At 38.4% G+C, this 14,692-nt stretch overlaps 3 protein-coding genes across 3 annotated transcripts; 2 read left to right on the top strand and 1 right to left on the bottom strand.

Moving 5' to 3' along the window:
* The first annotated feature begins 284 nt into the window (after positions 1-284).
* On the top strand, positions 285-4,069 carry LOC108474036 (G-type lectin S-receptor-like serine/threonine-protein kinase SD2-5). Its single transcript, XM_053028223.1, has 3 exons — positions 285-696; positions 875-1,005; positions 1,417-4,069. Exon 3 carries the CDS (start codon positions 1,431-1,433, stop codon positions 3,903-3,905), a length of 2,475 nt encoding a protein of 824 aa, XP_052884183.1. The 5' UTR covers positions 285-696; positions 875-1,005; positions 1,417-1,430; the 3' UTR covers positions 3,906-4,069.
* Positions 4,070-4,192: 123 nt separating this feature from the next.
* LOC108472525 (protein WVD2-like 5) lies at positions 4,193-8,933 on the top strand. Its single transcript, XM_017774065.2, has 9 exons — positions 4,193-4,981; positions 5,512-5,749; positions 5,841-6,083; positions 6,200-6,240; positions 6,322-6,378; positions 6,523-6,619; positions 6,710-6,781; positions 6,861-6,971; positions 8,039-8,933. The coding sequence occupies exons 2-9, from the start codon at positions 5,669-5,671 to the stop codon at positions 8,249-8,251; spliced, it is 915 nt and encodes a 304-aa protein (XP_017629554.1). The 5' UTR covers positions 4,193-4,981; positions 5,512-5,668; the 3' UTR covers positions 8,252-8,933.
* A 1,057-nt stretch (positions 8,934-9,990) lies between these two features.
* Positions 9,991-14,212, bottom strand: LOC108473542 (EIN3-binding F-box protein 1-like). The gene is made up of 2 exons (XM_017775178.2): positions 13,678-14,212; positions 9,991-12,730 (listed from the first exon to the last, which is right to left on the bottom strand). Exons 1-2 carry the CDS (start codon positions 13,700-13,702, stop codon positions 10,797-10,799), a joined length of 1,959 nt encoding a protein of 652 aa, XP_017630667.1. The 5' UTR covers positions 13,703-14,212; the 3' UTR covers positions 9,991-10,796.
* Positions 14,213-14,692: the final 480 nt, after the last annotated feature.

Raw genomic sequence — 14,692 nt, 5'->3', positions numbered from 1 at the left:
CCAAATGTCTCCATCCCCTCTTCCCTCTTAAATATACGAGACCCCTATTTATATTCAATGTTGTAATATTAAGAGAGTAACACACGTCTTTCAAATTTTACTAAAATACAATATAATAAAGTGAAATCCATTTAATATTCAAAACTTACTATGGTATTGTAAATGAAACAAAGACTCGCAGTGCTTAGTGACAATAGGGGGAAAATGGTAAAAAAAACAGCCAATTTCTTAGTAATGTTTTTTAAGTTGGGAACTTTGGTTAATTGGGATACTTATTTGTAGCGTTATAATTTGAACAGCCAGCCAACAGGGTTCCACGCTATGTTTTTGTTGCACAAACAATTTTGACTGGTTCTTCGTCTTTTTTTCATGGAAAAAGAAAAATTGGATTCTCAATTCTCTGCAATTTACTTTCTTACATGCATTTATTGGATCTATCAACCAAACCCCTCCCATGTAAAAAGCTAAATACTTTTTTGACAGTTTCTATATCATCTTTGGAAAACAAAGCACTAGCAAACACAAAATAATAAAAAATAATTAAAAAAAAAAAAAGAACAGCTTGAAAAGGATGTAAAGGCAGCTCAGATCTCTCTTCAACTCAATGACAGAAGCAGAAACAGATTTAGGAAAAAGCCAGAGACCCATGTTTACAAATCCACTTGTTTATGCAAATCTCATCCAACAAAAAATGAGGTGAGAGGCAGAGAGCTGCCCTTTTATTCCCATGTTCTATGCTCTCTTCAGTCTCTCCCTTTTGACCTTTATCTTCTTCATAATTGTTGCTGGTATAAACTGGGGAACAGTTATGACTTTGCTTCTCTTTTTACCACTGTCTGTGTTTATCCAAATAAAAGATTCATTTCATGGCCAGGTGAAGAGCATCCATCAGTTCTAGTTAGTCGGTCCGGTCCTTTTGTACGTTCCATTTCATGGTCAAATGAGGAGTGCCCATCAGTTTGTCAACTTGCCTGATTCTGCTCCTTTCTTTTGATCCTATCATAGGTATGTCTTGCTTGAAGTTTATCAGTTTTCTTTTTCTTCCTTTTGAGCTGTGAAAACCATTAACTGGTTTCCGACCCTGAATTGTTTTGCTTTCTTTTCTCTTCGTATTCTAAAATCCAAACTTCTTTTCTAATAGGACTAGGACTAGGTATAGTTAGCTTCATGGGTCTATATCTTCAAATCTGCTCCCTCTATGGCTAAAATTTTGTGGTCCAGAGAATATGTTGTCACTTTGTCCCAAAGATCTGCCAATAGTGTTTTGGGAGGAGCCTAATGGATTAAATTCCTGAAACCCAGAAATTATGCTTGCCTAGAAACCCTGTTTGTCTTTCTTCATTTCATTTCTTTTTGGGTCCTTCGGGGGTTATCTTGTTGTTCTGTTTTAAGAAGATTCTTTGTTTTGACTATCAGCTCGGAGTTTTGTAATGGAAAGTGGGGATTTTATTCGTTTCCTGGGCTTTTTTGCACTGTCTAGCCTTTTTCTCTCAGAAATCTGTACGGCTAGCATTCGAAGTACTGGGTCGATTGATCCGGGTTTTCAAGGCACTCAAATGAATTGGATCGACAATAACGGGTTGTTTCTTGTCTCTAACAACTCTGCATTTGGTTTCGGCTTTACAACTACCTCGGATGTCACATTGTTTCTGCTAGTTGTCGTGCACATTGATACTACGAAAGTAATCTGGACCGCTAACAGGGGCTCCCCTGTTTCAAATTCTGACCCCTTTGTGTTTGACAAAAACGGCAACGTGTTATTACAGAAAGGAAGGAATGTTGTTTGGACGACAAATACCAGTGGCAAAGGCGTTTCTGCAATGGTGTTGCAGGATTCGGGAAATTTGGTTTTGCAAGGGGATGATGGCAAAGTAATGTGGCAGAGTTTTGCTCATCCCACAGATACCCTTATTTCGGACCAAGAGTTTAGACAAGGAATGAAACTTATAAGCGATCCTAGCTCCAGTACTAACGTAAGCTATATTCTCGAGATCAAGTCTGGCGACATGATCCTTTCGGCCGGTTACTCGACTCCGCAGCCATATTGGTCCATGGGGAAAGACGCGCGCAAAAACATTAATAAAAACGGTGGAGAGGTCACTTTAGCAACTATTGATACAAATTCATGGAGTTTGTTTGATGAAAGCAAGGTCTTGTTGTGGCAATTTAAAATCTCAGACCCTAATGATGCAAATGCCACTTGGATTGCAGTGCTGGGAAATGATGGCGTTATATCTTTCTTCAATCTCCATGCTGGAAGGGCTTCATCATCAATAAAGATTCCAGATGACCCTTGTGGTACACCAGAAGTTTGTCAGCCATATTTTGTTTGTTCAGCACATTCGGACAGGACTAAGTGCCAGTGTCCATCGGCGCTTGGTTCGGGCTCCTGTAAAACAGGTATTACCTCTCCTTGTGGTGAGAGAAAGGAATCTGTAAGCCTCGTAGATGCCGGAACTGGGCTGAATTATTTTGCACTCGACTACGTTTCTCCATCATCGGAAACCAATATGGATGGTTGCAAAGCGTCCTGCATGAGTAATTGTTCTTGCATGGTTGCGTTCTATGACAACAGCTCGAGGAACTGTTTCCTTTTTGACCAGGTTGGCAGCTTCCAAAACTCTAATCAGCCGTCTAATTTAGTTGCTTTTGTCAAAATGTCGAGCAATGCAAATGGTGTAGGGAATGGAGGCGGCAACAAAAGCTTCCCATATGTTGCGATTATAGTAGTTTCTACGGTTCTTGTTATTTTGGGCTTACTCTTTGTGTCATATCGATACTACAAGAAAAAGAAAAAAGTTCCAGGATCTCCTGATGATTCTTCAGAAGAGGATATCTTCTTGGAGAGTTTAACTGGGATGCCTACTCGGTTCACTTACAATGACCTCCGGGTTGCTACAAATAACTTCTCGGTTAAGCTCGGGCATGGAGGATTTGGTTCAGTATACCGAGGAACTCTTGCGGACGGAACTCAAATTGCTGTGAAGAAACTGGAAAGCATCGGGCAGGGAAAGAAAGAATTTCGAGCTGAAGTCGGTATTATCGGCAGTATCCATCATGTTCACCTGGTGAGATTGAAAGGCTTTTGTGCCGAAGGAAGCTATCGACTTCTTGCTTACGAATACATGGCCAATGGTTCCTTAGATAAATGGATCTTCAAAAGAAACAGAGAAGAAGAACCCTTGCTGGATTGGAGAACAAGATTCAATATTGCAGTAGGAACGGCGAAAGGGCTAGCTTATCTCCATGAAGATTGTGATGCAAAGATTGTACATTGCGACATAAAGCCAGAAAATGTATTGCTTGACGACCATTTCCTAGCCAAAGTCTCGGATTTTGGCTTGGCAAAGCTAATGACTCGAGAGCAAAGCCATGTTTTCACCACTCTAAGGGGCACCAGAGGGTACCTTGCACCTGAGTGGATCACAAACTACGCAATATCAGAGAAGAGCGACGTTTACAGCTACGGTATGCTACTGCTCGAAATCATTGGCGGAAGAAAAAACTTCGATCCGGGAGAATCTTCAGAGAAATCTTATTTTCCATCCTACGCTTTCAAGATGTTAGACGAAGGGAAGCTGAGAGATATCCTCGATTCGAGGCTGAATATAGAAGGGGAAGATGAGAGAGTTTACACTGCTATCAAAGTTGCATTATGGTGCATACAAGAAGATATGCACTTAAGGCCGTCAATGACCAAAGTTGTTCAAATGCTAGAGGGTCTCTCCCCTGTTACAAAGCCACCAATGTCTTCTCCATTAGGATCTCGCCTTTATTCAAGTTTCTTTAAATCGATGACCACAAGTGGAGAGGGCACATCCTCGGCCTCCGCCTCCGCCTCGGGGCCATCAGACTGCAACAGTGATGCATATCTTTCAGCCGTGCGGCTTTCTGGTCCAAGATAACAATGGCTTAAATAGGAGAGTGTACTGGAATTATTCCGTAGATTTGTATAATGTATCATGTTTAGCGTCTCATCTGGCCTGTATATTCGTTAGATTATTACTAAAATTTTTTGTAATACCAGCTATTAGCTAATACAAGTTTTAAGTCTTATTAGTTTTGATTACGACTCTTCTAGTTTGGTGGTTATCAGAGGTGATTGGAGAAAAAAAAAAGATAATTAATAATAGGATTATTAAAAATATTGCAATTTTCAACGATGAGATCATCTACAAATTAGTAATGATACACAAGGTTGAAAAAAACCAAACATAACCAAAATTCTTTATCTTGTCTCAACTTGGCTTAAAAGCATTTCTGTTTTCTGCATTATCAGTTTATTAAGCAAAGCGAATTACTCTGAGGTTGACTAATTGTACTATAATCATTAAAGTGTCCTCAAAGTTAAGAAATTATATATATATATATTTCCAAAACAAAAGAACGAAAAACACTTTGTATTTGTGCAACGTTTGTCCAATATAAATTACGACATATTTTATTTTGTGACCGAAAAAATACATTTTCTAGTAAGGGGGAGGGAACAGTGTTTAGTTACTTTAACAGTCCGTAATTTTCCAAAATTCCGGTAATAAAGAAAAATGAAACTTTATGAAAAGTGAAAACCGTATTGTTTTTGTTAGTCGTTAAAAAAAACGTATTTGGTAACCGTATTTTGCCGGGGGAGTGGTCATTTTCGCTTGAAAGGGAGGGTTACCTGGAAATGGATTTGAAAGCCGCTCGTATGAAACAACTTTCAGCTTTGAAAGAAATAGAATTCGTACAACTTTCAAGAAAACAGGGGAAAAAACAGAAGTTCAAATTCCAATTAAATTTTAACTCAATATAAATTTGAAGTTTATTTTTGAACAAATATAATTTTGAAGATCTTCCTGTTTAGGTGCTTAGATCCTCTAATCTTGACTGTTTATGTTACTAGCTTCCTTTTCCTCAGATCCTTTGGATTTATTTTACTAATTTCTCGCATTGATCTTCTTCTCGGCTTCATGGAGTTCTGATTTATCGCACGTTTTACAAGGTAAGAAGCAAAATCAGTAAAACTTTCTCTCTTTTTTTTTTTTTGAATTTCTTGTTTGTTTGATTCCTATACATGTGAAGCGAAATGTGATAGTTGTTTGGTGGCATTGGATATCTTTGTACTCATTGGTGCTTTGCTCTTCTATGACTCGGTTTTTGACTGATTCGATTCCTCTTTTTAAAAATTTCAAAGCAAGTTTTCAGTTTGCTTTTCCCTTGCTGTTTATCTGCAAATATAGATCTAATTTGCTGTTTTTTGGCTCTTTTCTTTTTTGAATAGTGTAGCTATCTCTTATTAGAAAACTAAACATATATCGAGAAAAGCAAAAGTTTTAACCAAAAGGAGCCCTATTTATCTTTTGATGTTAGGATAGATATACGTGGATAGACATAAACCAACAAAAATTAGTAAATATTGAAATTTGTATTGCCATTAGGGTTTGAAAATTTTTTAAATCAGTGAAAACGTGATTTCCTTTTGCATTGTTTGGGCATAGGCTTACCATTTTCTTTGTTTCATTTTTGTCATAGTGTGATCGATTCAGAAAATACTTTGTCTTCGGTTGGGCTTAAAGTTGCCCATCAGAATGGTGTTTATCCACAACTTCGGGTGTGTGGGGATGATAGTAGTTCAGATAATGTGAATGGGAGTGTTGAGGAAACCATCGAAACTTATTCGCAGAATGGAATGAATGACAATGTAGGAACTGGGGAAGCTGGAGAAGACTCCGATGATTTCATTGAAAGCAATGCATTGATTGATTCTGAGGTAGTATAGTAAGTCTGAACATTTTGTTTGAGTGCTTTTATTAATTACCATTAGTCTGATTTTGTATCCATGACTGTGTCTGTATTCTTAGGAAGGGGAAATAGAGGACAATATGAAGCAATCCAAACCTCAGAAAGTTCAAGGCAAGACCAAGAATGAGAAGCTGTCTAGTCCTGGAAGTGTTTCTTCAGCTTTAGTGAAGAAAAACAAAGATGGAAAAAGTGCAGATGTGCCATTGATAGCTTCAAGTGCTGGTTCTGTTGCTACAAGTTCAGCTCTGAATCAGCCTCATACAAACAGACCATTTAGTGAAAGACAAGGCAATGCATCTAAGGTTAGAATTCATACTAGTACTACTCATTTCCTGTTGTGATCGTTTTCTGTTGTTATTTTCTTAATAACGTTTCCTGCCTTTCTGATCGTTGCCTTTCCTCTATCTTCTTATGACAGCAATCTGAAAAGTCTGATGCAGCCTTGTCTGAAGGAACCACGTATGTGCTACTTGTGCATATGTTTCAATTTCTTCTCGTTCCTTTTTTTGAACTTTTTTGAGCTATTCTATTGTTTTACAGGGAGAAACCCGTGAAGAAAGGACCTCTTACAAAATCTGAAGGAGACTCAGAGTCCTCGTATCCTTTTTTTAGTTTGAACTTTTTGTTACAGGGATTGTGGGTTAAAATGGGTTCTATTTGAGTTTCCTTCAAACTGCACTCTATAGGTTACTGTTCTTCAATTTACCATGTTTATGTTTATCCTTAATTGCTTCATGGAAGCCCCACTGCAACTGATGCCAAACCTTGTAGGGTTAGTACTCTTCCAAAATATGGATTCAGTTTCAAGTGTGATGAGCGGGCTGAAAAAAGGAAAGAGGTTGGTGCTTATTTTACATTGTTGATTTATATTGTGTATTCTTGCAGCGCTTTTACTTAACTTTTAAGTCTCCAACAATTTTTTGTGCAGTTCTACTCTAAACTTGAGGAAAAGATTCATGCGAGGGAAATAGAAAAGAGCAAATTGCAAGCTAAGTCCAAGGTATTATTTTGCGATTGTGATGACTTATGGTCCGGAATGATTTCCTTCTTATCATAATAATATTTCAATTTTTTGCCAGGAAATTCAAGAAGCTGAGATTAAGATGTTTAGGAAGAGTTTGAACTTTAAAGCAACGCCAATGCCAAGCTTCTATCAGGAACCTTCACCTCCTAAGGTGGAAATAAAGAAGGTTAGTTGAATGTTCTGATGTGTAAAATGCTAGAAATTAGCATAGGAAAATTTTTCACTGTAATTCAAGTTTAATGACAATGGCATGTTTATCTTATTCTTTGATTACTTTTTCTTTTCCTTTTGGGGTTGAGGTGGGGGGAAGGGTAGGGCTGAAATGCTGAACATGGCACTGCCTAGGTTACTTTCAATGTTTTATCTTTAGGTTCACCACCTTTCCCAGTTGTACACGTTTGTTGTTCAGGCACTTGCACGTCTCTGCTCATCATTCTACAAGAGCTGTTTTCTTTTCTGCAAAATGCTGTTTTAGATTGTCGAGTTGCAAGTCATGCGTCTTCTATGTCAATTGTCATTGTTAGTTGGAGCTGATACATATAGCTTGTAACAACTTGGAACTGGTTAGCAATTAAATCAATGTTGTTGTAATTAGTGAAAACCTTTCTCAATGACATCGAGGATAAAATTGGTACATTACTGTCATGAGGTTGATCTTGAAGGGCTGAGTTTTCTGTATGTTATGTCGGAAGATGCAAACTTAGATGTTTTTCCCCTTATTTTCCGTTGTTTATTGGTACTATGTTGTTGCCACATCTCTCCTTGGAGCAACCTTGTACCAGTCCCCATGACTTGTAAACGGTGCCCAAGTAATATCACTTTATGTTAAGACATTGTAGCCAAACGTTTATTATCCTAAATATCCTAGTTTTGCACGATGTTTTAAGTTGTTGACACATTTATTTTTATAGGAAGTCCAACTTCACTTTAAGTATCGTCAAAGGAGATTTTATTTCGACCAACATTTTTCTGTTTTGATTGAACTTCTGAATGTATAACTTTGAATTGAACTGCTTTAAGTTGCTTTGGCCCATTCCTCATCTCAAAGACCACTTTATTTATCCTTTCCCGAGTGTGTGGAGATTCATCATTCTATAATATATTTGATGTACCGCTTTGGATGATACACATGTTAACCATGGTTCAACTTTATTTCTATTTTGTGTTTCATATGGGAGCATTGGATTTATCAGGATATGCAATATTGATCGTTTTTCTATTGCCTGGATGCAGGTACCAACAACAAGAGCTAAATCTCCAAAGCTTGGTCGAAGAAAAAGCACAACTACTTTGGACTCTGATGGTAACAGCAATAGTGGCCACCAATTAGTTCGGCTAAGTTTGGATGAGAAAGCAAATCCAGGTAGCTCTGCCAAAGTAATTGCTCGTCCGCTTAAAGAAGCCACAACGGAAATCTCTTCACAAATTGCCTTCTCAGAAGACTAGTTTGTCCAGTACAACAAATGAGGAAAATGCATCAAAGGCACTCGATCTGGGATCAACTGTATCTAAAGCAACTACTGAGGGAAAGATAGCCTCAGTGTCATCTGAAGTGATAGAAGAGAAGGCCACTTATCTAATGTGACAAATGGGGAATTATCTCCATCCCAACAGCAGGAGACAGTTTCTAGAGCTGATTCAGGTGAAAGTCAGGCTGACACAGATCGAGAGCCAATGGTTGGAGAGCAAGGTTATGTGGACTTGGTACAATAGCCGATTACATGAAGCACCAAGCAAGGCAATGGTTTGAAGTGGATGTTCATATACAAAGCTCTTGACTTCATTTTGCGTAAATAAAGATGTCTAAAGACTGAAATCATCAATGAATCAAGCATGAAAAATTCTACATCATGGGTTATATGTTGCCTTCTATATTCGGCAGTTTTGGTTGTTTCGTGTGTCACTTGCAAAGGTTGCTGGGCTTGTAGTTAGGATTCCTGCTTTCCTGTTTGAACCACTGTATGTCAATCCTCCTTCACTGAGTTGTCCTAATTTTCGGAAATTTTGGAGTCTGTTGCTGTTTGAGGATCCATGATCGATCGGGGTTTGTCCAAACCGAATGGAAACTTTGTTTTGTGAATTATGTCCATTTTGAAGTTGTAAATGCTTTTCGTTTATGCTTTTGAAATTAGGGCCTACATTATTTTGCAGACTGAGCATCAGTCAACCTGCTGCACTCAATCTATCATTTCATGCTTGGGAGGCAGGGGGCACTATTTATAGTATACTATGATTGAAAATTTCAGAATGGCCATTAACCTATTAATTTTCTTTGGGGGAACGGTATGGTTTTACCGGATTATACAAGCAATGTTTGGCTCTTTGTTCAAATTAATTTGCAAAGTCAGTTATTTGTCTGATATCGTACTTGCTGCAATTATTGCGTTATAAATTAATAGTTCACTCATAACTCCGATGTGTAATATTCAGAGTGTCTATCTGGAATTTACGGGAATAAGTAGTGAATTTTACATAATTTCTTTGAAGTGATTAGGTGTCCAACAAGTGACCTTAGCTCGAATCAGGCTAGGTCTTGGAGCAAGACTTTTTGAGTTGAGCATTTGATTCATTTCATTTCATTTTCTTAATAAAAGATTTTTTTTATCTAAATATAATGTAAAATATACTAAAAATATGAAAATATAAAGGACTTTAATTTTTTAATTATTAAAATTTCCCCATATATGGCTGTGTCTGTATATGACTGAAGGCCCCCACATCAGGCCCAGCTGAAGAAGCAATCCTTTATTCTCTTTCTCTTGTGACAAGATTTGACAGATCAATAAGACGACGAATGAGAAACTATTTTGCGTTTAACTTATCTTTCACAGTAGCATTCGCGCTAATGCTAACCATATATAAATAGATTTTTTTGTGATTATACACTAATTGGAATCCACGAAGTCAAACTTTATATAATTGAGATGCTGAACTGTAGCAGATAAAGAAAGATCATGTTCCCACTTTATAAGATGCTGTTTCCAACAACTCCAGATTTTTTATTTTTTTTATCTATTGTAGCTGAATGTAGACTTCTGATCTTTAATCATCTCGAAAGATTAATAGTTTCTTCAGAATTTTTATTTATTTCTTCTAACATGCTAGGAAAATGAAGTTCCGATCATTCAGAAACAACAGAATTTATAGGAAGATATATAAGTCAAATTAGCAGATTAATATCAAGCTTTTACATACATAAACTTCGATCACTTTTATTAATTATGGCACAGAAACATACATGCATGACCTCCAATGGCAGATTTAATGCTACTCCTTACATTGTTCAGAAAGGTTACAAACTGCAGTTCGGAGCAAGTGAGACCAGCAAAACTAGGGCTTGGTAAAAATAAAACAAAAACAACTCCAAGAGTTGTCATGGCAGACTACATAAACTGCTGCCATGGCCAAAGCCCGTGAAAGCTAGACACCACACTTTGAACTGCCAAAAGCGAACCATAACTACAATGACTCGAGATCTTCAATCCGCCACTGTAAGAAAAGAAAAAGACCCAACCATCACGTGTAGAACATTTGAGTTCAAAAACGTGGGAGACTCGGTAAAACCAACTATGATGGACGAAAGACAGTAACAAATAACAAAAAGCTTAGCTCAAGCAGAAATGAACATTGCTAAGCAAAAACACCAGAAACCCAGCAGACTAAAACCTTTACGAGGAAGGAAGAAAAGATTCCCTAAAATCCGGAACCCAGCAGCGACTATATTCTCAGGGAACTCCGGCCATGAAGAAACAAACACCCATTATTGGGATTCAAAACCTGGTAACAGATCTCTGATGTAAAGAGACCTGCAAAAAAGAAACAAGGAAAATGGCCGTATTCCCTGGAAAAGGGGACTGAGTACTGGACAATGGAAGACCCATAGATGATGGACCCAAAAACTACACAAACTGCTAATACTAACAAAGGCTATTCTGAAGCTTCTCGAAGGGTCAAAACCCGAGTTGTTGACAATCCCATACTGCAACATCGTTTAGAAAAGGATATCACACCTCCATAGCTGCTCCACTAGCAGGTCAACTGCACCACTGCTGATTGCCTTGCACTGCTGTAGATTTAACCCCAAGAGGGTCTGACCCAATTTTCCAAGTGATGGCAGGCTTTTGTCGGAGACCAGATTGCAACCAGACACAGATAGGATCTGCAGATTGATCAGATTAGAACGAGCAAGAGCTGCAATTCCAGAGTCGGTTATTGTGCACTTGGAGACATCGAGATCACTGAGCAACTGACAGTTCTCTGCAATTGCAACCAAGCCAGCATCACTGATCTTGCATCCATCAAGATTCAGCATCTCTAGAGTCCAACCATGCAAATCAGCCATCTTACAAACAACTTTGTTACCTAAATTGGGACAACCGCTGAGATTAACCTTCACCAAACCGGCCTCACAACTCTCGAGCAATGGGAAAAACCCAACATGTGTTATTCCATGAAGCCCACTCAACTCCACATTCTGCAGTTGAGGGCACAACTTCCCCAACGCAGCCAAGCTAGCATCACCAAACCCCTGGCAGTTACGGATAGACAGCGATCGAAGGGACTCACAAGGTGGTAGAGGAGGCAATCCTACATTTAGGTCCTTGATCCCCAAGCAGTTCACAAGAGAGATAGATTTGAACTTTGCACCACAGTTAATAAGAGAACCAAAAAACCCAAATTGGGTGACCCAGTGGCACTCCTCCAGTTCCAAGCTCTCTAGTGAACCTGCTGCTTTAGCAAAAGACACCAACCCATTATCAGATAAGAAGGCACACTTGCGGAGGCAGAACTGCTTCAAATTCGGGCAACCCTTGCCAATAGCTTCAAGCCCCAAATCTGTCACTCCACAGCAGGCTTTAACAGTGAAAGATTTCAATTTCTGTAGCCCATGACCATTACCCATAACCCAGAAGCCCTTCTCAGTCACATTTGGAAGGCTAGTGAGAGATAGGCCAGTCACTGCCTTGCCATAGTGTCCAATAACGGCTAGAGAGACATCAGTAATGTTCAAGGCCTGAAGCTTTAATTTTGAGAGGGAATATGAGGTTGAAGTCAAAAGGCTTGCAATTCCTTGGTCTCCAAGGAGGGCGCAATCTTTGATCGAAACAGACTTTAGGTTGGGACAGCAGCGAGCTATTGCTTGGATACCTTCATTTCCAATGTTTGCACAACCTTCAATGGTCAGATCAGTCAAATCAGGGCAGCCCTTTGCAAGGGCAAGCAAAGACTCATTAGTAATAGCAGGACAGTGACAAAGGTCAAGCTTCTGTAGCTGGTGACATCCCTCAGCAATCTCACAAAGACCGTCATCTCCAACAGTAGCCAAATTCCACAAGGAAAGAACCCTTAGAGAAGGACACCCACGAGAAATGGCCCTCAGGCCAACAGTAGTCACTCCACGACTGGAATTGCTTCCTCGAATGAAAAGCTTGCCCAATCCTCCACGACCAGCAGTTCCAACAGCAATAGCAGCAAGTCTAACATCTGTTGCTTTCTTCCCTTCCAAACTCCTAGAGAGGTATCCACCTGCAACATCCTCATCTTCAACGTCAGAAACATCTCCACCCTTCTTATCTGTGCTCTCATAGTTGAGATCCAATGCTTGGGTAGTCTTGTTGTCACTGATTTCATCGCTGCGGATGTTGCTTACAATTGTAAGCCAACGCTTGGAGACACAAGCGCAGGAACTCCTCTCTTGGCCGCCAGGTAATCGTCTGAAAATTTCGAATAAGCATTCATCAGGGAGAACCTCAATTGATGGTTTCTTCTGCTCAAACCTCTCTCCAGAGAAAACAAAAGGCGCACTGATGCGGGACCTCTTGCGAGAGGGAAAATATACATCCACATGACGTCCAAGGGACAAAAAGAGACTTGATTCCTTGGGGTTTGGGTACATCGACCCCCCAGGGCAAAAATCATCAGTTCCTGAAAACCAAGATAAGAAAACATTGATGAGAACAGAGAAGTACACAAGACGATAATAAGAAAATCCAGCTTAGAAATCAAGTTGTTTGACCATATAAAAACTTTCAAAAACCACATCTCTACCAATATCATTTCGAACAAAACAAAGAAAAATGAAAAGAAACCTATGAATATATTCTTAGAGGCCAAACTTTCGACTCCAGTGGTTCATATGAAGCCCCATAAATGCAAATCCACAAGATCCATGAACTATATGAAGCTTTGAACCTATAACTCATAAATCCATATCATATATAGTCCCACAGACCCGTATATTTCAGAAAAATCAACCTACAACCCAAAAGAAAGCCATCTGAACCTCAAACCTTAGCTGATCCCTTCAGAATAGACCAGATCTACAACCAAAACCCTTCTATTGTTCTCAACATGAAAGATACATAAAACCACAAATAGATCCAGGTAAGAAACACACGTAGCTCCTCTGCAACATCAAAAGATCCCATAAATTAGACAGTTCACGGCCTGATCTACAACTAGAACCCGTTCACGAACTTGGTTATTTAAAGAAACAAAATCAGCAACTAGAAAACGTAAAGTCAACTGGAGTTCTTCCACTAGATCAACCTGGATCCGACTAATTCACAACCAAGACTCCAAATTCAAACTTTACCTAATCAAACAAATACCAAAGAAAGACCCTTTTGTAAAATCAAATTGGGAATATATCAAAAGCTATAAAAATCATCAATGATATTTCACGATAATAACAAAGATCAGTACCCTAAGCTACCATGTACGTTCTCAAAACTCTAGTCTTTTTCCATATTGAAATAAAGTATAACCTAATCATATCCCATCTACAAACCAAGTTGAACAAAAACGAAATAGAAGATACCCACACAAAAAAAAAAAACGAAGCTAAAAACTAGCAAAGTTGGAGAAATTACCACTAAAAGAAAAGAGCTTTGACATGGGTACAGCTCAAAAAAACCCCGGAAGGTGAAATCTGCACCGTTAGCCGCCCAAAAACCCTCCAAAGAGAGAAAAAAGAGAGACCCGACAAGGAAGAAGGCTAAAACGTCAACGTATGTAGCTGGAAGACACGAATGCATGAGATGGATTGGAGCTAGAAGGACATGAAAACCCTATCAAATAGGGTAAAAAAAAGAGAGAGAAAAATGGAAAGTGTGGAGGAAGTGCAAGGAAAAGATGGATGAGCAAAGAGAAAAAAAGGGATGGTTTTTATGATGATAGGAGAGAGATTTGGGTATGCAACAATACACATTAAAATAACCCACATGCAATGTATCTGAGCTAAGAAAGTGGAAAGCTCTGCCGTTTCCTTCTTAATCAATATTCTCTCTCCTCTCTTACAACCATTTCTATTTTCAATACCGCTTACCGCTTATTGCTGATTTTTTTTTTTCATTATCGTCATATGTTTGGATACTCAATTAATCTATACTCCCGTACGGTTGTTGAATCCTATAAGGGAATAAGCTATTCTTAATTTAAATATTTGGGGATAGGTTGAGGATTTTCCATGAATCGAATCCAAATTTGATATCAAGTAAAAAGATTGTTACTAATTTTTTTATCATTTCATAATTATTTTTTATTATTTTATGTAGAAGATTCTATACCAATTACACAATATATACGCCTTGCAATTTTGGAATATATTTATTCCTTTGAGATTGAATTGTGGGTTAGGTTAGAAAACGAGGTGAGAGTATTAAATTTGGAAATTAATGCATGTTTAAAGTCAAAAGATCAATACTATTATTGTGGTTTGGGTGTTCTAAAATATAATTTAGAGGAAATAAAGGGGAAACTTCTTATTTTGGACCTACTTAATTAAGTGGGTACATATACATAACATGGTGTTTTTACACAATGCTAACAACCAACCATTCCTGCAATATTAATTCAATGATTTTTTAGGTCCATTCTTTTTTAATA

This window comes from Gossypium arboreum, chromosome 5, assembly GCF_025698485.1.
Source record: "Gossypium arboreum isolate Shixiya-1 chromosome 5, ASM2569848v2, whole genome shotgun sequence".
NCBI lineage: Eukaryota > Viridiplantae > Streptophyta > Magnoliopsida > Malvales > Malvaceae > Gossypium > Gossypium arboreum.
The sequence above is the reverse complement of the archived record's forward strand: the minus strand, read 5'-3'. Positions and strand labels throughout refer to the sequence as shown.